The sequence below is a fragment of the Scleropages formosus genome, chromosome 8 (assembly GCF_900964775.1).
Source record: "Scleropages formosus chromosome 8, fSclFor1.1, whole genome shotgun sequence".
NCBI lineage: Eukaryota > Metazoa > Chordata > Actinopteri > Osteoglossiformes > Osteoglossidae > Scleropages > Scleropages formosus.
The window spans coordinates 31865840-31889288 of record NC_041813.1 but is presented as its reverse complement, the minus strand read 5'-3'; the positions used below and the strand labels follow the sequence as shown (position 1 = coordinate 31889288).

Below are 23449 nucleotides of genomic sequence, written 5' to 3'. Positions count from 1 at the left end.
TGACATCAGCGCCACGCGCCTGCGGTCACGTGAGCGAGGCGGAAGTGGAGCGTCAAAGATGGCGGCGGCGCCGCTCGTGCGAAGCGGAGCGAAGGGGAGACGCTGAGCGAACGTCTCCGAGTCCTGCGCGGCTGAGCGCAGACAGGAACGGTATCGGTACCGGATCCGGATCCGGATCGTGCGAGCGAGGTAAAGAAAAGAGCGCGTGTCGGAGGGCCCGGTACCCTGCTGTTTACACGGATGGATTCGACGACGGTCACGTGGTTTTTCTGAGCTTAATCCAAGTGCAGTCTGAGTCGGTGGCTCCGGAGCCTCGTGCGCAGCGCCGCCGCTTCGCTTCCCTCTCGTTCCTGGCTGCTGCTCCAGTGACTGGGAGCCTCTTTGCTTTGTGTCACATGGCCGGGACCTTGTGGCGCAGTGACCCCGCTGTCACTCACTGTGTGTAAAGTCCCCTGGCATCTGACCCCCACCCCCACCACCAACCCCCACCCCGTTGTCATTTCAGCTCCACGGCGATGTCACTGGCGGACCCCAGCTGCGACTCGGCGCCCTTCTTCTCGGACGACGACGATGACGACGAGGGCGCCGGGGAGTCGGAGGGGGGCCGGCGGCGGAGGGCGGCGGAGGAGGACGGGGTAGGGGCGGCGGAGGGGGAGTGTCCCAGCGGAGTGAGCCCGAGGAGAGCCGGCTTCATTGTGGCCGTGCTCTGCTACATCAACTTGCTCAACTACATGGACAGGTTTACCGTGGCAGGTACCGCGCTGCTCTTCCTCCCTCCTTCGCGTTCACGTGTTGGGCGACCCGTGCTGGAGGTCACGGGTCACAGGAACGCGTGGCTCCTCGTAACTTCTCCGCACGCCGTCCCCTCTCCTAGGTGTCCTCCCCGACATCGAGCAGTTTTTCGGCATCGCGGACGGCCAGTCGGGACTGCTGCAGACCGGTACGTCTGCGCGGCGGGTCGGCTCCGGCGTCGCGCCGTTTTGGACAAAGAATCGTTGAAATGTGACTTTTGAGCAAAGTCCGCAGCAGCCACGCTCAGAGCGATCTGTGAGAAAAGTCAAACGATAGATGGGGATGTAACGAAGGGCAAAGGTCAAGACAGATACGGAAGGCCACGGACGTTGCTTTTCTCCCTGTTGGTTTGCTTCTTTTTTCATTCCTTCCCCACCGTCTTATCCTCCTTCTCCAGTGTTTATCTGCAGTTACATGTTCCTGGCTCCGATTTTCGGCTACCTGGGCGACAGGTACAACAGGAAGTTCATCATGTGTGGGGGCATCACCTTTTGGACTCTGGTCACGCTTGCCAGCTCGTACACCCCGAAAGATGTGAGTGCCGCCGTCCTGTGTCCCCCCTGTCCCCCATCCGTGTGGGCGTGTCGCTGTCGGCGGCTCGGCCTCGGAAAGCCCCGTCCCACGGTCGTATCCCTGCACTTGGCGCTTGCGCTTCCTCTTCTGCCGTGTGTTTGCGCACAAACGAGAAGTGAATGCAGTGCCTCGTTAAACTACAGCTCCCGTGTGTTTGGCCACATTTCCTTACTGGCGGGGATGCGCTGCGATGTCTCGGCAGCTCTGATGTTCCTTTGCACCCCACCCCCTGCCATCTGTCCCTGTTCAGTATTTCTGGGCCCTGCTGTTGACCCGAGGCCTGGTGGGAGTGGGTGAGGCCAGCTACTCCACCATCGCCCCCACCATCATAGCCGACCTGTTCGTGAACGAGAAAAGGACGAAAATGCTGTCCATCTTCTACTTTGCCATCCCGGTGGGCAGGTGTGAGAAGCAGTCTCCGACACAGAGGGGCGCTCGCCATGTTTGCGTCGAGCAGACGGAACTTTCACTTTCACTTTCATTTATTGAAGTGACTCGCAGTGTTAATGTACATACAGTTGCTTACCCAATTGTACTGCCGGCTGACTTTACTGGAGCAATTTTGAGGCCAAGTACCATGCTCTGGGGGGACTAAAGCTGGAGTTGGGATTCAAACATGCGCCCTTTGGGTCCAACGGTGGTAGCACTAAGCACTAGGGTACCAGCTGTCCCTTTCACTGCCTTTTACAGTGGCCTGGGCTACATCGTGGGCTCCAAAGTGGACGACCTTGAACAGGACTGGCACTGGGCGCTCCGGGTAGGCTTCGCACCCGTCGGAGAAGATCACACACACCTGCTGAAGCGCTTATTCTGTTCACTCAGCGGGGCCCTGGTGTCTCCCTCCACTAGGTGACGCCAGCCCTGGGGCTGGTGGCGGTCCTGCTCCTGCTGATCGTGGTGAAGGAGCCCAAGCGCGGCGCTGTCGAAGCGCGGCCCGAACACAGCCTGCAGAGGACCAGCTGGCTGGTGGATATCAAGGCCCTCGGCAAGAAGTGGGTTCCGTGGCGTCAGAAACGGGCACGTTGGCACTGTGGGTGTTACTGTGGTGACCGTGTCCTGCTTCTCACTTATCAGTCGCAGCTTCATCCTGTCAACCCTGGGCTTCACCGCTGTGGCTTTCGTCACGGGTTCGCTGGCCCTCTGGGCGCCCACCTTCCTCCTGAGAGCGGCAGTTTTCACCAGAGAGAAGGCCCCCTGTGTCTCTGAGAATTGCGACAACTCGGACAGGTGCGTGTCTCTATAAATCACGTTCTCATCTATTGCTTTATCCGAAAGGTCGCAACTCCAACTCCAAGGAGCAAGGTGCTCCTTGGAAGCTCTTCAGGAAAAATTCCTGGGTAAACAATTGCAAGGAGGCACCTCTACAGGGCAAGGTGCAGTGGAGAGACGCGTCAGATGAATGAATGAAGGTAAATGACACGAGGCTAGAGCCACACGCCTACAACACTGCAGGAGATCACATTTAAACTGGTAAAGGAGAGCGCAGGCAATAGCTCAGTACCCCCTGGACAACATGAGGTCAGTACCACCCCGTCAGCGAGAGAGACACATTTTGGAGCCAGTCGGCAGTGACGATGTCAGGTGGCTCTCTGTCGAGGGTCCTTCTCTGTACCACTTCCTCCAGAGAGAGCAGGCCAACTCTGAGCGCCGGGCCACACTTCCTCGGTCGTCTATTCAATTTACTGACGCGGCGGAGAGTCACACTGGAGATTTCGGTCTGAAACCTGCCTGTCGATCCGGTCTCCGTGAAGCTTGTGATAGCAGATTCCCAGCACTTGTTCTGCGTCCTCATCCTTGTTGTCAGCTCTCCCGTCATGCGTACGTCCAGTAATGACAGAGGAAAGATGGGCTTTCAATCACTGCCTTTTAATTTAGCCGAGTATCTCACCTCTGCACGCTGAACACTGGCCACGTTTTCGGGGCTTGACGCTGATCCTTATGGACACGGAGCACTCGAATGTACCAGTAAAGAGGCCCCGCAGCCACTCTGTATCCCGAGCCAGTGAAAGAGATCAAGTCCACTGGTGTCGCTCTAACGGGACCAGCAGAACAAAAAGAGGCAGGAAAAGGAGAGGGACAGAAAAGGCGAAAGACACCCTGCTCTCTGTAGCGCTTCCAGCGTCTTTGTGTGGCACTAGAACTTGGAAGTTCTGCTGGAGCTGCAGAGGTGGGAGGCCGTGTGAGAACTTAACGTGGCTGAAGCTGGGGCTGAAAAACACCATGAAAGCAATGTTGTCGGTGACGAGAAACGGCCGCGAGAGCGACCTGTCAAACTGTCACTTCTTCATTACGTGAGCTGCGGCGAGAAGGTGCCAAAGCCACAGGGAGGCATACGTTGGCTGTAGAGAAGCTCCTTTGGTGTGGGAGATGTGCGTGTGCTTTCGTCTTGCAGTAACCGACTCGTGAAATGCTGATGCGCTGTGCCACACGTGTGCTCTCCCTCCGGCAGCCTGTACTTCGGCGTGATCACCTGTGTGACGGGTTTTTTGGGCGTGGCCAGCGGCGTGGCGCTCAGCGGGTGGCTGAGGAAGCGGAACCCACGGGCAGACCCCCTCGTGTGTGCCGCTGGACTCCTGCTGGCCGCTCCTTTCCTCTTCCTGTCCATCATCTGTGCCCAGGGCAGCATCATCGCCACCTATGTAAGACGCTCTCCCTCCCTTCCTGTAAGGGGATGAAAATAATATCCACCGCACATTGGGGGCATTGCCTGTGAACCCCAGTATTTGTCATTCTCCACCTACTACTTTCCCTACTTTCTCTTTTACTTTCGCTTTGGTTAAGAGTGTTTTGCTCGCAGGAAATGGTAAACGTTGCCGAATCTTTAACGTGCCGCCCTTCCCCCTCCTTCCAGGTGTTCATATTCTTTGGAGAGACTTTCCTGTCCATGAACTGGGCCATCGTAGCTGATATCCTGCTGGTGAGTGTCCCATGTAACAGGCCAGAGCTCTCTGCTGAGGCACATGTTGGATTTGGGGAGAGAGCTGCTTTTCTAGTAATCCCATGGGATAGAGTGAAACAGTTAAGGTTCAGGACTGGAACGACAGCGGTGATGGACGAAAGGGGTGCCGTAGACACAAGTGATGCCTCGTGATTCGTATTTCAGTGCCCCGGAGAGATTAAGATGAGTGTCTCTCTCAGTATGTAGTTGTCCCCACGCGCCGGTCCACTGCGGAGGCCTTCCAGATCGTTCTCTCCCACCTGTTTGGCGATGCGGGAAGCCCATATCTGATCGGAGTGGTAAGTGGTAACTCACATTTACATTTATTCATTTAGCAGACGCTTTCCTCCAAAGCGACTTCCAATGAAATCTATGTAGTGTTATCAGCCCGCACACCTTATTCACCACGGTAACTTACACTGCTAGATACACTGCTTACACTGGGTCGCTCATCCATACGTCAGTGGAACACACACACACTCTCTCTCTCTGTCACTCACACACTATGGGGAAACTTAACAGCATGTCTTTGGACCGTGGGAGGAAACCCACGCAGGCGCGGGGAGAACATGCAAACTCCACACAGACCGAGCGGGGATCGAAGCCACGTCCTCTCGTGCCACCCAGGAGCTGAGACAGCAGCGCTACTCGCTGTGCCGCCGTGCCACTCACATATGTAGGATGGACAAAAGGTACCGCAGTGGTTAAAGGACTCCTCAATCTCAACCACACTCAGTCCATAGGGGGAGGTGATGTGATGCGATGCGCTCTTAGTGTTTCACTTTGAGATGTACGTCGCTGTGGAGAGAAGCATCTGCTAAGTGGATCGATGTCAGTGTGTGTTGAAGGAAATGTTGAAAAGGCAGGTGCTCATTTGCCACGTGCTGCAGTAACACGGCGGTCCCTCAGGTGTCTGACGCCCTGCGTCGCTCCGAGTCGTACCTGTGGCAGTTCCGCTCCCTTCAGATCTCCCTCCTGCTCTGCTGCTTCGTGGCGGTACTGGGTGGCGCTTCCTTTTTAGCCACCGCCCTCTTCATCGAGCAAGACCGGGACCTCGCTGAGCAGTACACGCACTCGGGTGAGTGACGCCTTCCTTCTCTGGCAGCGCTGCCGGGGTCCCTGGGCCGTCAGGACGTGCAGCTCTGGTCATGAATTATTTGGCTGGCTGCCTCCCTAATAAAAAGTGTGAGCAGAAGGTCAGAGGAACAAGCGTGTCACATGTCGCGAGACTCATTTTTCACTCTTTCCCTGCAAGTATGTAGCAGAAAGCGACTGCTGACTGGGACATCCGTCCTCTTCTTCCTTCGTCAGGTGATGAACCAATAGTCGTGCCCAAGAGAGGCAGGTCCACGAAGGTGCCGGTGTCGAGCGTTCTGATTTGACGAGAGGAACGAGGGAATGCCCCGCCCCCTCCAGGAGAACTGTATTCCATTGGCTGCTGCGTGCGCGACTGGTGAAGAGTTGAGCCGAGTTCTTGGCAGTGACGCTGGTATGAAGTCAAAGGTTGTTTGGTTTTCTGTGTAGACCAGATTTTTATTTATTGTTATTGTACTTTGGTCGCTTGTTTCAATTACTATTAATAAACCTTGTGTGCTGGACCAATTCAACTTGAGTGCGAAAAACAGATTTGAAACGGGTGACACTTGGATAACTGAACTGTTAACTGACATTTTTGCGCAGAGTCAGCCTGAGCTGTAGGGAACGATGGGCCGACTGTCATAGCGTGTGTGACCAGCAACGTACGGAGAAGTGTTTTTCCACACTGGCTTGTATGCCGTTTCGACTCCCCAAACCACGCTGAGTGAGAGCCAGTGGCGTCGGCCCCCTGCAGAGGCACATAGACGTGTAAGAACGCGGCGGATGAACTTCCGCAGGGAGCGCTGCCCCCCGGCCCTGAGCGTTCACTCTGTAGGAGGAGGAGTGCTGGCGTGTGCCACCCAGTGCCGTGTTTTACACTGTCGCTATACCGCTCGGGGAAGGCCGGGAGCATCTCCCGCCTTCAGGGCCTCTTGGCATAACTTCGTTTAACGGTCTTAGGTCGTCGGCGGTGTCTTGGCTCACTCGCTGTGGAAGTGGGAGCCCGGGCCGCTGCGGTGAGTCCCGCTTCGCACTGCTTGAAGAGAGAGTCTGTGTTGCACATTTACCGTACTGTGAACTAAGACTTGTTTGGCTCACACTGGTACGATACATTAGTCACGTTTCAACGACGTTTTGAGAATAATCGTAATGCCTGCTTTAACACTAGTGTTTCTTCATTAGCAGCGTCGATGTGCTCGCAGTTTGTTGGGGGCCTTCGCTTTTCCCGTGTCACGTGGAGCTGCTCCCCCAGCTTTAGGAAGCAGCTCCGTTTCCTCTAACTAATGGATCGGATGATTTTGACGATATCCCTCAATTCTCACGTCACTTCTGGGCTCCATCTGCGGTGACATTCGACACCTGCAGAAACCGCACGTCATTTTCCAGCAGGGACACTAACTGTACATTCTAACACATGCATTATTTTGAGAGAAGCAATAGTCAATGATTGTTACAATGCTTGTTAAATCCTAACATGTAATGTTTTATATACATGCACAATAAATGGCGAGAGTGTTCCTGGATGGTTTCTCTTCTTTCACGCTGTTTGGTGTGGTTTTGTTGCCGCTACCATGGCGACAGTGTGGCTGTTGTGGGGGGGCAGACCCTGCGATCCACCTGGCACCCCCTGCTCACCAACAGTGTGTGTGTGTGTGTTGTGCGCATGGAGTGTAGACAGCTGGTGCCCCCATCCCCTCCATGCTGTCCAATGCCTCTGTGGATGGGCCGAGCACACAACCTGCCCTGAAATGGAGAAGCTGCTCAGCCCGAGAGAACCTCACCGTTTCGAGCGTCGTCTCTCTGCTGAGCTTCCTGTGCTCTGTCTTTGAGGGATAACGGATCACTTCCTTCCGCTGTGTCTCACTTCCTGTTTGTGGCCCGGTGAGAAGCGGTGGAGCCATGGTAGCGGAGGAGGTGTCTATGTGGAGCAGGTGGCCCTTTTCCCGCGGTCAAGGGGTATTTGCTCCTTGGTGGGCTGCGGCGCTGCGGCACTGCGCTGGAGTTTCCACTGTGGTCACAGCAGCCAGCGCAAGTGCGGTAAACATGATAAAACCATGTCAGCAGCTCTGCTGAACAGAGGTAAAGGTGAAAAACACTGTAACAGTAAAAAAGTAATACCTGAAAAGGGGCCAGAGGTCAACACACACAGACACATTTATCTGACACTTTTCTCCAAAGCAACTTAAAGTCCAGCTCCTCATAATTATTTCCACATTCGTACAGCATGGTCAAGTTTCACTGGAGTAATTTAGGGAAAGTACTTGCTCACGGGCACTACAAGAGGTGGGATGCGAACCTGTCACCTTTTGGGTCCAAAGGGAGCAGCTCTAACCACTACGCTACCTGTTGTCCCCAAACACACACTTGGACACACTAAATGCAGCTGTGAGAAGTTGTCTCTCTGCACATTATGAAATATGAAAGCCCACCAAATCCGTGTGTAAAAAGCACCTTTTGGTGGCGGACTGGTGCTCCTGGAGGCTGGCGGCTCGGCCTGCTCGGGAAAACGTTACAGCTCGGAGATGCTGAAAGAACTTGCTGTGATCGGCACGATAAAGGAGCCAGGGAGCGGTTTTAGGGTAGAGAGAGAGGCAGAGAGTGGCGGTGGGAGCGAGTGAGCGAGCAAGCGAGGGAGGGAGGGGAAACGACAGAAGTCGTCTACATGCGAGGGCGGAGAGACGGGCAGGAGGTGGTCGGAGCAAGAAGACACCCAGAGAGGAGAGTCGAGGACAAGGGAGAGCAGCTCGGATGCGAGACGGGAGAGGCGTGGGCCCAGGTGTACGGAGAGAGAAGGACGAGCGAAGCAGAGAGGCCCACCGTCAACGCTGCTGGCGCCATCCAAGATGGCGGAGCTCAGGTTCTGACCGTGCGCTCGCAGCGCTATGAGAGCCCGTGTGGACGGCTAGCGCCCGATCCCACCGCCACTGCCGCCACCGCCGTTGCTCCGCTCCCAGCTGCTGTCACCAGCACCACCGGCCACCACCTGCGCAACCCGTGAGTACCGCCGACACCTCGACGAGCCGGCACCAGCGCCTCCAGCAGCTGGTAGGTTCCGCGCCCTTTGGGCTGGGGGTTCATCTTCGGGCATCGCGTGTCTCCGCTGGGCAGGAGGGTCACTTTGGCCTCAATATCAACTCTCTCAGGATCTGTGTGTCCTACTTTACTCTGGTGTCTTTGGTATGTAAAGTGTACAGTTAGAACTTTTGCAATGGAAAGGTCGCGGGTTCAAATCCCTGCTCACTACTGCGGTAGCCATGATCAAGGTACTTCCCTCGACTGACACAGTAAGACGTACATCGCTCTGAATTCATGATCTCAAGGTGCACAAAACACGTATAAATGTGTCCTTTCGACACGAGCCTCGTCGGTGCGGTGAGGCATTTCGAGGGCTGCTCCTCCTAACTGTGGACGGTCTCTCTGTGTGCGTGACTGTTCTTCCCCTCCCGCCCCCATGCCTGCTCGTCTCCGCTGTGTCTTCGCCTGTTTCACACGCACATCTTAGGTGTGGAACACAGCCTTGGGGAGAAAGAAAGGAACCCCAGGAGACCCTGCGATGTACCTTTGGAATACAGTCACGCTGCACTCGCGGCCTGGAGGCCTCTGCACTTGACCTGCAGTATGAGATGGAGGATTGCAGGGAGCTGCGACACCCAGCACACACACACACACACACACACACACACACACACACACACAGGTATGCACAGCTGAGGAGAACACACACCAGTGTCCCCTGTCCTCACACCTACAGGCTCTATGTAATCCCTGAGTGTGAAATGAGGATTTTTGGGAGAAGTAGTGGGCTTCCAGGTTAAAACGTTACTCGAACCTCCCGTTAGGGTGTGTGCTCCGGCGGCAGGGCAGCACCGCCATTTCGAAGTGTTTACGAGGTGCTGTTTTATCTCTGCGAGTGTGTGGGGAGCGAGAAGATCTGAAACGGTAGCTGCGCGGCATTCGGTGCGTCTCCTCTCAGGTGGCCTCGGCGATGCCAGCGGAGCTCGGCACACAGCTGCACGCGTCCAGCCCGGCTCAGAAACACAGTGTCTGCTCGCACATGTGTGTAAATGGTGTGTATTGTTATGCGCGCTCTTGGGTTCAACATATGAGAAAAGGCCCTGGATTAATTTCGCTGTAAAATACAGGAAATCCGTTTCCTGACAATTCAGAACTGAATTCAACCGCACAGAGCGAGCGAGAGAGAGAGAGAGAGAGCAAGCAGAAGAAACATCTCACCGTGGAAAAATCCTGTCAAACAGCAGCTTGTGATGCACTGACAGGGTCTTCGGAACTGGAGCACTCGAAAGAAATGATCCAAGAAACATGCGTCAGGCTCAGATGTGAACGGGCCCCTTTACCCTGTGTGTGAAACATGGTTATGAATATGAACATGGTATCTCTGCCCTGTGCAAAAAGCATATTTACGTTTACGCACCTGGCGCTTTTCCCAAAAACGACTTCCAGCCTGCAGTGTCCCGAAGTGCATCAGCAAGCGACGAAGAGCTTTAGACAAAGACAGTGGATCCTGAATCACGCTAACGGTGACGCACGTTCAGAGAGCGCACGCAAGTGGATCCGAAGGAGGCGGTTAAGGCTCGGGCAAGAACGTCACTCTGGCCTCTGTGAAAAAGGTCAAAGCGCTGACACAGCCCTCTGCTCTCGTGGCCCACAGACCCCTGCTGCGATGGAAGAAGCACTCCTCAATGCCTTGATGAACGGAGCCCTGCTCGTCGTGTCTGTGGCCATGCTGGCCGGCCTGTGCATCCGTTGCGGAGGCCCCTGGAACCGCAGTAAGGAGGGAGCCGGGGAGAGAGAGAGAGAGAGGGAGGGAGGGGGAAGGGGGGCAAACTGGGGGCCGATGGTGAGACGCGCCGTGCGTTGTGCTCAATAATGTTGTTGTTGCTGTTGTCGTCGTCCAGCTTCCATCCCTCAAAACCTGCGTGACGGAGACGCGAACGAACAGTAAGCAGCACCTTGTTTCTCAGTGGGCCCCCTAAAGGTCGGCCAAAGGTCCCGCCGAAATCACATAACCCCCCTCTCCCTGTCCACCAGGTACCAGCCGACGCCGGGATTCCGGGTTGTACGACCAGCACGTAACTATCTGAAGTCGTCCTTCTTCAGTTTTCATGAGCGGTGGTGAATAATGGGGGCGCTTGTGTGATGCTGTACATGTGACCCAAAGAGTTACAGCGCTCTCCGCTCTTGTGTCCCGCAGCCACGGTGATGTACCAGCCGCCCATCCGCAGCTCAGGGTCTGGACAGTCCTCCAACCAACTGTACGCCACGTGGGTCCCTCCCGCCTTTGCCGCGCACACACCGAAACGCTACACGAGTGTTCGAGCCTGTGTCCTAACAGCTTTTACCATCTGTCTCAGCTCTCCACTGCAGGCGAATCGTCACTCCTCCTTCACGCCGACGAACGACGGTCAGTCACCGGCACGTCGCCTCGCTGCCCTCTCTGTCCTCTCCGTCCCTTTCCCTCATTTTCTGCTGTTTACTCGCTCGCTGACGTGGATCTTGTTCCCTGCAGGAGAAAGTATTCCCAGCTACGAGAATCCTGGCTCCGATCAAGGTACCGTGTCCATCCCGGAGTTGGGCGTTCAAAGTTCGCCTGTAGGAAACGGGGTGGAGGGTTAGGGTGCGCAGTGACTCAGAATTCCTCAACACATACACTGAAAATGATCCAATTATTTTTCTTCCTTTGTGCACCTGACACAGATGACTATGTGAACAAAGACCCGGACGACAACCCGGACGACAACCCGGACAACTACATGTGAGTTTTTGGACTCGTATGAAAAGTCCACACCGCATTCCTCTGTCCGTGAATAAATATACTAATAACGGCCATAATACACTGGGCTCAAAATGAGCTCCGTTCCATAAGAACGAGCTTTCATATGCAGCGAGTCCCCTGGACAGGACTGTCAGCATGTGTCGAGACAGCGCGCCCACAGGTCACGTGACTCCAGCATGTTGCGTTTCAGTGTAAATGTGCTGTGTACTTTTGTTCCATAAAAGTTCACTAAGTTTTATCTGACTGTATGTCCATCTAAAACAGGCCACACATCACCACAATTAACTTCATTCTAAATGTAAAAAAAATTGGTCTTGTTCACACACCTTAGTGTCACAAGAGAACCTAAATATACATTTCAAAAATAAAAAAATTAAAAAAAACTTGTTCTCCTGTGTGTGTGTGCGTTTCCTCTCAGAGAGGTGCTGCCGGACTCGGTGCCCATCGTTTCCGTCAGTCTCTCGCAAAACAGCATTCTGTCCGTGCAGAGCTCAGGTAGGCTACTGGTGCACGTGTGCCGTCACACCGTTTTACCCGTGTCAGGACACGCTCGTTTTATCGTTCATTTGCTGCATTCGCCTGTCCCACAGGTCACGAGGACTACGTGAACGTTCAGGATGACAACTCTGGTAAGGGCTCCACTCTCGCGCCACATGCTAGGCGTGATGAGCGGTGGCTTCACGCTGGATTCTTTGGCACGCGGTGAGGAGCTCCAGCCCCATGTGTCCACAAAGCAGAGTGGGCATGGGGGGGGGCCCAGCTTTGCGCTGTTATTACATCACTGATTGTGCTGTGTGTCTGCAGACAACAACAGCGAGAACTACATCAACATGCCAGACCGCAATGCCCCTGCCTTAACACCAGGTCAGTCAAAATACCCCCCGCCACTTAAGTGCAGCTTCCACATTTAGATGCTTCTGAAACTGTTGTCTAAGCTGGGCAGGGGGAGGGGAGCGAACTCACACTTTTGAATTTGCTGGAAAGACATAATGTAACACGGGACTTTGCTCTGCACACTCGACTGCTGCAATGCTACAATGTCGGGCGCAATTAAGACGCGTTTGCTTCTACGGAATGATGATGGACTGCACGGTGGCTCAGCGGGTACCGCTACTGCACGTCTCAGTGCGGTTTAGTCCCTGTGGAGTTCGAAGGTCTTCCCTGTGCTCACGCTTCCTGCCACAGTCCAAAGATGTTTCTCAGGTGAACTGGTCCCTCCAAGGTACCTATACTGCGTGTGTGTGCGAGTGTGAGAGAGAGAGATTGCCCTGCGACGTAGCAACATCCTGTCTAGTGAGCACTCAGCCACACAGCCTGTGCTTGCAGGAGAGGCTGTGCTGTGCACAGAGCACTGTGCTCCTGCCCTGGACAAGCAGTTATCGATAACTGATAGAGCTGAAACTGCTCGATACGAATAAGACACACGAGCCATTAAGTAGTTTGTAGACACTGTCCGGACACCGGTCGCTCTCAGTTGCTGTTTCCATGGACAGGTAACTTTGCCCCCTCCCTGGTTCAGTAGTGCCCACCCACCAGGGCTCAGCCCATCCGTCAGCATAGCAGCGCTCTGCTACCGGATGCCGATGCAGTGGCTCACTGTCGCTAACTGTTGCTCTCCGCCGCTCCCAGGGATGTCGCACGAAAGCATCGACAGCGAGGGCAACACCAGCGCCGACTACGTCAACACCAGCGTGGTAAGCAATGTTCCCACAGCGTGCCTGCCCCTCCCCAAAACGCAGCCTCCCACGTGGTTTTCCACCCCTGGCTCGAGGCGGCTCTGTCCACCCCAGCTGCGATCTTTGTTCAGCATGTGATGATTCACACAAGCAACACAGTCTCTTCCTGGCTCTTACGTAGTTTTCCACACAACCTTCACCTGCAGCGGCAGCACCAGCAGCAGCACTGCGGCTTCAAGCCCTTTACTCTTCTCTTGCAGTTCATCGACGTCCCCGCCTCCATCTGCTGAGACGAGAGCGAGCGAGGGGGGTGGGCCTCGAGCTGCATGACAGTGTAGGGGTGTGTTTAGGCTTTTCTCGCACAGGCTGCAGGGTGGCAAACGGAGTTGCGTTTGGAACCACAGCAAGATGCCCTGAGATACCTTGGAAGGGTCACCACTGAGACCACGTTTCACCGAGAACAAAGCAGCCTTTCCCAATACAACAGTACATTTCACAGCTGACACAGAGGCTTCTGGCAACTACCCTTTTTATTTTTAAATCACATGAATTGCTGACGAGTCCTGAGAATGTTTTATGATTTGTCACTTGATTATTACAATGGGTCATTTTCACCTTTTTTCTATTTAATGTTTAGTACCATGTCAACAGAACATTTTTGCTATAAATGTAAATACCCTTGCGCTGAGTCAAATAACTTTCAAGTTCAGACTGGTTTGAGCCCTTTACCTACATTACCAGTGCTCCTTTGTATTTATGCGATTATCATGTCATTCCAGGATTAACATGTTGCATACGTATATGTTTCAAAAGCACGCGTACAAAGCTGGGAGCTCTGGCTTTGTATCGCGGGGAGGTGTGTCGATGACCCCTGATTGGCTCCGGTCGAAAAGCACACAAGGGTACGAACACTGAACACAGGTTGGGTTTTAGGACTGTTTTGTTAGGATGTCATTCGAATTTTTAAATAAACATTTTCATTGCGCCTGTTGGTTCCTGTGTCTTTATACCTGATAGCTGAGCTCCTCTGTTACACACATGCGGTCTTCTCCAGCCACCTTCGTGGTCTGCCTGGCCAGCGCCTTACTGTAATACAGCTCCTCCAGCAGCCTCACGAATCTATGATAGGATCAACAAGTAGCATACTGGTTAGAGCTGGTGCCTTCCACTTGAAAGAACCAGGTTCAAATACCACTTGCTCCTGTAGTGCCGCTGATCAAGGTACTTACCCAAATTGTTCCAGTAAAAGTTACACCTCCGTGGAAATGGGATAAGCACTGTAAAAAGCTTAGCAGCGTTAAGTTGCTTCGGAGAGAAATGTCAAATTACTAAATGTAAAACGAAAGGTTTTCTGTAGCTCAACTGAAGGCGATCAGCAGGTATGAAGTCACTCTGAACACAAGAGGGCTCCACATACACTCACAAGGGACTAAAGGCTCCATGTAGTGTGAGGAACTGAGACACACGGTTCAAGACCAATTCCAACAGCAAATGCAGCAGCGTTCTGTAGTTTAAAACCTTTATTTTTATTATTTGAAAAATGAAAGAAAAAAAAGAGTTGTGGAGAAGGAGAGACAGAATGAGGACTGGGAAGCGAGGGGGGGAAAAAAAAAAAAAAAAAAACCCAAAACAAACTCATCTCTCTTCAATTCCTTGGCCTTCCCCTCTCACATGTAGACAACACAGTTCAGTTTGCTCCTGTCCACATGGGACCTTGTTTACTGAAACACGGTCGCTCCTCTCAGCAACAAGGACACTGGACAGCAGCCTGTCCGTTTGCTTCTGGCCCATTAAAAACACATTAACAGATTAAAAGACAAAAACCCTATTTATTTCAGTTTTACCTCCACTCACTTTTCCCCTCTGCAACAAGAGGAACATGAGAGCGAGCTGCATGTGGCTGAGTGTGTGTATGTTGGGGATTTGTGATGCTAAGCTTACACACTGTGCTGATCTGAGAGCTGCTGGGCTCAAGCCTGGAAACTACACATGTTGAGGCCGCTGGAAGGCAGGGGCGCGGGATGGGGGGTGGGGGGTGGGGTGGTCGGTGGTCTTGCTGAGAGAACTCTGGTCCCTCCGCAATGGTCTCATGCCCCCTCTTGTGCGCTTCAGTTCCCTGGGGGATGGAAAGGGAGCTGCTGCGGGGCATGGGCCTGCACCTGCACAGCTAGAAATGGAACACAGAAAGAACCGATTCCTCCATTTTCATCTTCGCCTGCCACCACCTGACAACAGCATGAGCCCAGCAGGAGGGCGTCGTACCTGAGGGGGGTCCGATATAGGCGTAGTGAGGGTGGGCTCCCTGCTGTGGGGGTGGGGCGTGCTGCGGATGTTGGGGGCCAGAGCTGGGGGCCTGCTGGGCTGAAGGAGCATGAAGCAGCATCACTCCACCGTGTGTTCCCGAGTGGTGGGGACCAGCCAAAGTGCCAGGCACATGAGCCTGCCAGGCGAGGGGGTAATCTGTCAGATTCACAGAAAGGTCACGCAAGCCATGCAGAGGGCTTCAGCGGTTCATCGGGACAGGACCTTACCTGGGCCAGCTGCCCCAGTGAGGGGTATGTGTGATGGATGGGCTGAGGTCCATGCAGACTGTAGCCCTGCAGGGGGTAAGAACCCTGGGGGGAAGTGTGTCCTGGGGGCATGTTGGGAGGGGTGGGTGCAGAAAGAGGCCCATACAGCGACTGGGCCTGGGGGCCAGCCTGCGCAGACTGGGAAGGGCAAACGTCAGTGTTAACAGCTGCATGCCAAGTGCTCATCAGCTGCATCGGTGATCAATTGTCAGTCTCAGCTGCTGAACAACAGCTTCTGTAGCCACCTTGCTGGTATGTACCTGGCCAGGGGCAGGGCCTGTGTGCTGGGGGGGCTGGCTGCCTGTTGGGGTGCTGGAGGGCTGTGGTGGGTGGTGCGAGAAGCTCTGAGGAGCTGCAGAGAGAATCGGGGGTACAAGAGTCACCTTGAGTCACTGAACATTACATCCACAGCAGAGTGACACTGGCGCAGAGGACAACTCCCCACCCCTACACATCTGACAGTGCAACGTACCATACAGAGCTGGCTGTGGTGCAGGGGGGCCCTCGCTCTGCCCTGGGTACGGAGGCCCAGCAGGGCCCAGTGCCTGAGCGTGTCCACCGGAGCCCAGCATGCGAGTCCCACTCTGCAGCATGGAGTACATGGGCTTTAGGGAGAAAGGGAGAATGTACTGTCAAGTTTACAATCGTAGTGCCACAAACACACACCCCCACACACCCCCCCCCATCTTAACAACACTTAGAAGAGCCTACCTGCCCAGGATAGTGACCCATGGCTGGCAGCACCTGCTGCCCATACTGCTGGGGACCGTACTGCAAGTAGGACTGCGGGTAAGGTGAAGCCACCAGAGATGGGCCGGCCTGAAGCATAGGGGGCGCTGAGGAACTGTGCTCAGGACGTGGAGTCACCACGGAGCCTAGCGTGAAGGATGGAACAACATTAATGCAAATGAATGAAAACAAGAGCAAAGACAGCACAGGCTCAGACCCATCTGCACTTACCCTTGGCTCTGGGGTATTTTCCTTGGCTCACTGTGGACATGTAATGGTATACCTGGGGGGCCTGAGACAGACAGCGCAATGTTCCCACAAATCAAAGATACAAAAGAAATAACAAATAACTGACAGTCACTGAATCGGAGAGGTGACAGAGGTGACCGTGCTACGAGTGGCAGTACCTGTACAGAATGGCTCTGGATCTGTATTGGGGACATGTAGGACAGGTATGGGGAGCTGTATATTGCCCCCTGGCCTGGCTGAGTCTGCAACAACACTGAGGGGCTGTTCGGGGTGTGCCGGGGTGGCGTCGGGGCTGAGGTGGGCTTAAACTGTGCAATCAGGACACAGAATGGCAATCGTCATTAATGGTTAGCCATTACATAAAAGTTGAGCGTGTGACACAAACATGAGCTCACCAGTGACATCAACACCTTGCTGGGGTTGAACTCCTTGGCGTTGGGGTTCAGAGTGGATCTCTTCACTTGACTAACACACAGATACACACCAGTTAGCTCCAGACCAGCTCTCAAATAACTGTTCACAAAGGAGCACAACTTGCTGAGCCCAATTCCAATCGTTAACCTCCTCTACTCACTCTATCACTTCCTCTGCCCTTTCTGCCACTTCCTGTCTAGCTTCTTCACCACCTGGGGTCCTGATTGGCTGAAGCATCAATGGAGACTGCCTGTCTGCAACAACAGACTGTGTTAAGGCTGAGGCCACGACCACAGTCTCCTCGTTTCCCACTGCAACATCTTCCTCAACAGTCAGGGCGTGAGGAGGCTCCGGCTGTACGCTTGGCTTGGAGTCTGTAGCTGAGGTGGAGTCAACGGGGCCAAGTGGGGCAGTGTCACTGGGTGTGGCTGCACTGCTGCTGGGATCACAGGGGATCCCACCACTGGCCTGCAGCTGTACAGGAACAAAAGACCTGGTTTTTACAGGTGTGCAGAAGCAAGCAGCTCTTTCCTAATGCTGCTCGGTACATAACACCTCACAGGCCCCTTCACTCTTTGTATTTAAAAAGTAAATGAAAAAAGGTAGTTGAGAGTACTTCTATGATGCTATGGACACACCAGACGGATTAGTCATGGTTATACTCCAATGATAGAACAAGGAGCAAAAGCACAGACACACACGCAGACGGAGGGCAAGTGGAACTCACTCTGAATTCTTTGCCAAACTTCCGAAGTTCTTCTATCTGGGATCTGTGCTGAACTGAAGGAACAGAGACACACAAAGCACACATTACGGTCCAGCACGTCTCTCCAGAACACACCACACCCAGAGAGAAAGAGGGAGAGAGCAAAGAAACACCTTTATTGCTCTTGGCATCAGATGGGCTCGTCGCACACTCTGCTGTTCGCTCCTGTCCTGCAGAGCTGAGGATCTCATTCACTGTGGGGGAGGGATGGGATTTGGACACATTGTAAAAATCAACTAAATAAACACAAAACAGAAAATATGCACACTCTCAGAACGTGCAGGTTTCGATGAAGAAAGAAAATGCAAAGGCACTGGCAGGGGGAGATATGGGCTGAGCGCTCACCATCCACTGGGAAGAGAGGGGCTGGGCCAGAAGGTTTTGCGGTTGCCATGGTGACAGACGTGGTGTCCAGGTAAGACTGAGCAGGAGGGGAGTCTTGAGAAGAGATAGTGGATTTTGGAGATCGTGAGGCTAGTACTACCAGTATGCAGAAAGAGGCTAAGGAATTTAAATAAAAGAAAGTATACATATAGGGGTTTAAAACTAATTCGACTTTCAGTATAAATACTGGAATTTGATGCATTTATACGATCTAAACAGCTAAATATGCACCCATGGTATTATATAACATTCCTTGGTAACTTACGAGTATTATTCAATATCCAAGCATTCCACAAACAGAATGAGAGGGGAAATTAAGAGAAGAGCAGGAGGTACCTGCAGAGGCCACATGAGTGCTAGAGGCCCTCAGGTTCCTGCTGTTTTCTGTGGGTCTCTGAGCTTTAGGTGACATTCTAGGTGACACTGAGACAAAGAGAGTCTCACACACACACAAAATCACATATACACACACTATAAAGAGTGGAAAGCTGAACTGTATCTGACTTAAGCTTTACTTACATCCATTTACAGGCCTGGGTGACTCGAACAACGGCTCTGGGTTCACAAGGGGATGTGAGGCAGGGGGACTGGTAGCAGGAGCAATGGGGGCCTCTGTGGATCGGGATTGAGAAGTAGAAGCAAAAGGGCTAGCCGCACTGGCACCTCCCCTCTGGTGGGGGCTATTCCGTTCTGAAGGAGCTGCAGGCTGACAGCCAGGGCTTGGTGGAGTATGTTTGGAGGTGGAGTTTGGTATAGTGGGCCGACTGGTATGAGGACCGCCTACACGACTAGGGACAGGAGGATGCCCTCCTCCACTGGCCCTTTCCCTTTCGCGATCTGTCCTCATACTGCTTGCTGATATCCCCATGTCTCTGACACGCTGGGGTATGGGGACATACTTGCCCTCCCTGGGGGAGTAAAGGAAAGGCTGGTTATCCAGACAGCTAAAAACCACCAGGAATTAGAAACAGAATTAAGGCAGAAAAAGAAGGAAGGAAGACAGGACTCCTCTCACTGAGTCAGCCAGCTCACCTGCTGTTGCTTGTGTTGGGGCTCTCCTGGCCTCTCTCCCTCTCCCCGCTGTCCCGCTCATGCACTACAGCACTGTACTTCTCTTCCTCAGTTTTGCCATCCTCGTTTTCCAGAGCCAGGCGGTGCCGGTACTGGGGGCTGGACTCAATCTCATTGGCTATGCGGGTGGCCCTGGCCTCCCGCTGGCGGTAGCCTTCTGAGTTGCCCTTCTCCAAAGGCATCCTGACAAAGAAGCAAGTAAGAGATCAATAGTCAAGCGTAGATGTTGATCCTAACCACTGTCACATGCCTGTGTCAGTAAAAACACTCACGTGTACATAGAGAGGCTGGAGTCGTATGTTGACTTGATGCCATAATTTTCCTCGTTGTAGCGGAACATCTCGTTGGCATCCCAACCGTTTGACTGAGCAGAGAAAGATGTGATGTGTGACTGATGGGTGGCAGCGGGCAGAACCAAACACGCAGCACACTGACAACACTCACAGCGTCAGCCTCCAGCTCGTAGCTGTCCCCATTGCTGTCACCGCCATCCCACCGCTGCAGGACCTTCTCTCTGTGCTCACCGTTCACTCGGGATGAGCTGATTGCGGAATCTGTGAAGGAGTCTAAACACAATAAGGTTATGAGCACTGAAATACGTCCATAAACACAAACATACATGGATGTAACAACAAATCTACACAAACATACATGGATTTAACACCAGATCTCAGGTGTTACATTTTTTCCAAAGTACTTTAAGTTAACATGCCCCCTGCTGGATGCTCTATGCCTGTCAGGTTGTTGTACCTCGTGTGGCGAAGTTCAAGTCCACATCTCTGCAGGTCATAGTCACCAGGTCAGAGGGGCTGAACACCATGGTATCAGTAATCTCCTCTCTCCGAGGCGGCCCTGAGGAAATGTCCCCACCACTCTCCTCACATCGGCGGTGCACTGCATCCACAGCCAACTCACACTGCAGGGTAGAAGTTCACAGAATCAATCTTTCACCAGAATCACACAGAAACAAGAAGCATAAAGTTGAATGAAGGACAAGGACAGCCACTGAGAACAATGTGAGTTACCCTGGAGCTAAGGGTCTTGAAGATGCCCTCGTAAACACTTCCGTTCTTCACACGGATGTCGCAGGTAGAGCCCTGCCGGCATCAGCATACACAGGTGAGTCATGTTGTTGCTGGAGCCAAACTAAAGAGGAAGCACTAATTCTTTGTGTTACATGGGCTGTTCCAGAACACTGCACTTTGTCAGCAAAGCAGCCATGCAGTCATCAAGAACACACACACAGAGTCTGAAACCGATGGTTGCGAGCAGGGTCACGGCAAACTGGAGCCTAACCCGGCAACACAGGGCGCAAGGCTGGAGGGGAAGGGGACACACCCCGGACAGGACACCAATCTGCCAAAAGGCACCCCAAGCAAGACTCGAACCCCCGGACCTGCCACACAGTTGGCCCTGGCCAAACCCACTGTGCCACCACACCCCCCTCATCAACAAAATAATAATATTGAATGACATAAAAATGACGGGACTTTATGCATATACACTACATGTGGAGCTACTACACAGAGGATAATTGTGTTTGACTCCTGTCAACCCATTCTTCATTTCACACATTCAAACCAACTGTCACGGTTTGAGAATGGTATGGCTACGGTACAAGAGTGACAAGTCACTCACCACAACAGCTGTGAGGAAGTGCAGCATCCTGGCGTTGTTGTAGACTCCATCAAACACCTGCCGAGTCATCAGGAAACGTCACTGTTCAGTTGGAACATTCGCCACACATAAGTGAGCATACAAGCTGGCAAATGCTTGCTGACACACTCTAGGGGTACAAATGACAGACTGTGTTGCCTTAGTTATCAGCCTGGCGGTTTTAATTACCAACAATAAAAGCACCCATCTGGAACACTCTAAGTATGTTTGCCTTCACTGCAGTACAAAACTTCAGTCTTTGTCCAACACTTTGACAAGCCCTGATCAGCACCTGTAGTCTGTGGACTCACACTGATTTTTGTCACACAGCATGAGCATGGAATTACATTTAAATTTATTCATTTATTTAATCAATAGATGTTAAATGTATTTATACAACATTGTAACTAAAGGGTACTTCAAGTCATACAACCTGCCTTTTTCAAGGGAAATGGTGGGGGGGGGGGGGGGAGGAATAACTAAACATGTCCTTCACCACTACATCACATCAAAGTGACATGTTCCGTTTTGAAGCTAGTATGAGCAAATTCTCTTGAAAAGACTGGAGGACTTGCCGTCATGTGTCGTATGTACTGCTGTAAACTTCTAATGCAATCTTTTCATCTGAAAAGCCCCAACCATTTCAAACTCACATTGAGTGGCTGAATATATATTTTATTGAATGAGCTTAGGTTAAGTACCTTTCTTGGTAAAGGACTTTTCCCTCTTACTGCCCCAGAGAGTGCACTGTATGACACCGAATAACAGAAGGGCCAGCAGTGACTTACCGGAGACACCTGGGAGGGCGGTTTCACTGAGTTTCGGCTCCTGAAATTAATAAAAAAAATCACGACTGAAGCAAAGAACTGAATCACTTAGGTGTACACACAACAATGGGTTACACTGTCACACAAAAAGGAGACCACACACCAAAGTCAATGTTATATAATCAAGTTTTTTTTTTTTTTTTTTTTTTTTTTTAGACTGAAGCTTTATGGAGAACAATAACCACAAGTGGAAAAACTAATCCAATGCAACAAACCAGAACCAAAACTGCTTTCCATTACCACAAGCAGAAGGTCAGCTACGATGGGTCCCGCGGCGATTACTCTCAACCCGCTGTCATCACTTAAAACCTCACTCCAAACATGATCACATAATTTTTACTTACACTGTTAAATCCATTATTAATAGTCGCAATGGATGGGCACTGTGTGAAACACCGTGGAGCTAAAGCAAGCCTTCGGGCATCTTCGACAAAGACTGACCACTAGAATTTCAACTGTGCCTTTCAAGACTCCCTTTGAGATGCAAGTCAGGATTCGAGCATCCGTCCGAGCACAGCGCAGCTCAGCACCAAGAAATAAGTAGCAACAGAAACGCAAGGCAACCAGAAAGATATTCCAGAAGCACGAGAAGACACAAAAGTTAAATACTTATTTGGTGTTTGCATCCCTCTCGTTCTACGTGTCGCTCACTAGCCATACAACATTTCAGCCACAAAAACACGATTCTTTCAGAGGGTTCGAAAAACAACAACAAAAAAACCGTGGTAATCCATTCAAGACCCTCCTCCAAAAATCCTACTGGACAAAATTTCTGTTACTTATATTAACTTCTCTTCTTATTGGCTTGTAGAAGCTTTCAATCAAAACGGCTCTCGCGCACCGAGGTTATCATGCAGTTTCACCACTGTTACGCCACTACGTTTCAGGAATCGGATTGGCTTAGAATGTCCGGTCGTCATAGAAGATACTGTTCCAATTCGTCAAACAAGAAAACCACGCCCCGCCTCCATGACACACCCACTTACATTACCGGCTCGGGCCGGTAGGCCTCTGCCCAGCCTCAGAGAGCACCGGGCTTTCCTGATAGTCGACACCGGCGGTCTCTTACCTTCCTGCTGTCACTCTGCTGGCGTTAGTACCGGTGCCCATGGAAGACATTACTGCAGGGCCTGAAGTCCCATTCAGAGCTTTCCTGCCGCTGGAGCTGGGCTGGTGCTGCTTCAACATCAGCCGGTTCATTCACCTCCTTTTCGCCGAAGTGACACGCTGAAGTCCTTCAGCCAGGCTGGCAGGTCTCCCGGAACGATTCCCTACTCCTCACTTAGCTGTTAAACTCCCTTTGAAGTTTAATGCAGAACGCTCTCAAAGAAAGTAAGAAGTTACCTCAAACTTTAACTTAGATTAATATCACAAGTTAGTGGTGTGCAAAAACTATAAAAGCAGTAGTGGCGCGAGGCAGGTTGGCTTGTTTGAATGACATGCCGGGTTGCTAACAGACTAGCGCTGTGACTCCGTACGTCCGTCAGTCAGGTAGTTTATTCTTCTGCACCTGGAACTGTCGCCTCACCTCAGGCGGCCCGTATAAAATGTATGATTCCAGGTGAAAGCGTGAATAGTGAGTTCAGTAATAAAAAATATATCTTCCCCCCCCACCCTCCCCGCGAAGGAAACTGCCGCCACCAACTTTGGAGACCCGCTCTTCAGCTACGCGACACGCGACGGACTGCGAGGCGAGAGGGGGCGTGCACGTACGCACAGTGCGCGCGCCCGCGTGCGCTCTCTCCAGCACGTACAGCGAGTGGGCTCGCGCCCATTCCTGGGTGTCGTGTCGTCATTAGCGACATTCAAGCGGGAAACTGCAGAATTCCTGAGCATTTAGCACCGGTTCCCGCCTTTTTCGAGGGGCACTGCGAAGAATTGTCCGCTGCAGGAGTATCTGTTCACTGTATGGTAATCCACAACCCCGCTTCCA

General features: G+C 52.6%; 3 protein-coding genes across 7 annotated transcripts; 2 read left to right on the top strand and 1 right to left on the bottom strand.

Moving 5' to 3' along the window:
- Window positions 1-5: 5 nt before the first annotated feature.
- Window positions 6-6897, top strand: spns1 (SPNS lysolipid transporter 1, lysophospholipid). Its single transcript, XM_018764592.2, has 13 exons — window positions 6-189; window positions 506-753; window positions 875-940; window positions 1190-1326; window positions 1616-1767; window positions 2056-2122; window positions 2215-2357; window positions 2440-2592; window positions 3815-4004; window positions 4217-4282; window positions 4504-4602; window positions 5213-5381; window positions 5615-6897. The coding sequence occupies exons 2-13, from the start codon at window positions 516-518 to the stop codon at window positions 5683-5685; spliced, it is 1551 nt and encodes a 516-aa protein (XP_018620108.2). The 5' UTR covers window positions 6-189; window positions 506-515; the 3' UTR covers window positions 5686-6897.
- Window positions 6898-8019: 1122 nt separating this feature from the next.
- lat (linker for activation of T cells) lies at window positions 8020-13835 on the top strand. 2 transcript variants are annotated; one of them, XM_029254481.1, is made up of 13 exons: window positions 8020-8374; window positions 10050-10167; window positions 10297-10339; window positions 10430-10470; window positions 10593-10653; window positions 10753-10802; window positions 10908-10949; window positions 11096-11153; window positions 11593-11669; window positions 11765-11803; window positions 11979-12038; window positions 12804-12868; window positions 13111-13835. In XM_029254481.1, exons 2-13 carry the CDS (start codon window positions 10062-10064, stop codon window positions 13138-13140), a joined length of 672 nt encoding a protein of 223 aa, XP_029110314.1. In that variant the 5' UTR covers window positions 8020-8374; window positions 10050-10061; the 3' UTR covers window positions 13141-13835. The 2 variants fall into 2 exon arrangements, with proteins under 2 accessions (XP_029110314.1, XP_018620109.1); XM_018764593.2 differs by having other exon boundaries at window positions 8021-8374; window positions 10593-10662.
- Window positions 13836-14421: 586 nt separating this feature from the next.
- Window positions 14422-23206, bottom strand: atxn2l (ataxin 2-like). Of its 4 annotated transcripts, none has more exons than XM_018764588.2 (23): window positions 22586-23206; window positions 21478-21517; window positions 20672-20728; window positions 20059-20130; window positions 19784-19949; window positions 19478-19599; window positions 19306-19397; window positions 18995-19216; window positions 18482-18870; window positions 18299-18385; window positions 17924-18079; window positions 17692-17772; window positions 17540-17592; window positions 16973-17286; window positions 16794-16863; window positions 16557-16706; window positions 16381-16441; window positions 16132-16295; window positions 15893-16025; window positions 15681-15772; window positions 15382-15558; window positions 15113-15290; window positions 14422-15017 (listed from the first exon to the last, which is right to left on the bottom strand). In XM_018764588.2, the coding sequence occupies exons 1-23, from the start codon at window positions 22714-22716 to the stop codon at window positions 14959-14961; spliced, it is 3066 nt and encodes a 1021-aa protein (XP_018620104.1). In that variant the 5' UTR covers window positions 22717-23206; the 3' UTR covers window positions 14422-14958. The 4 variants fall into 4 exon arrangements, with proteins under 4 accessions (XP_018620104.1, XP_018620105.1, XP_018620107.1 ...); XM_018764589.2 differs by having other exon boundaries at window positions 17924-18016; XM_018764591.2 differs by having other exon boundaries at window positions 20672-20752; window positions 22586-22613.
- Window positions 23207-23449: the final 243 nt, after the last annotated feature.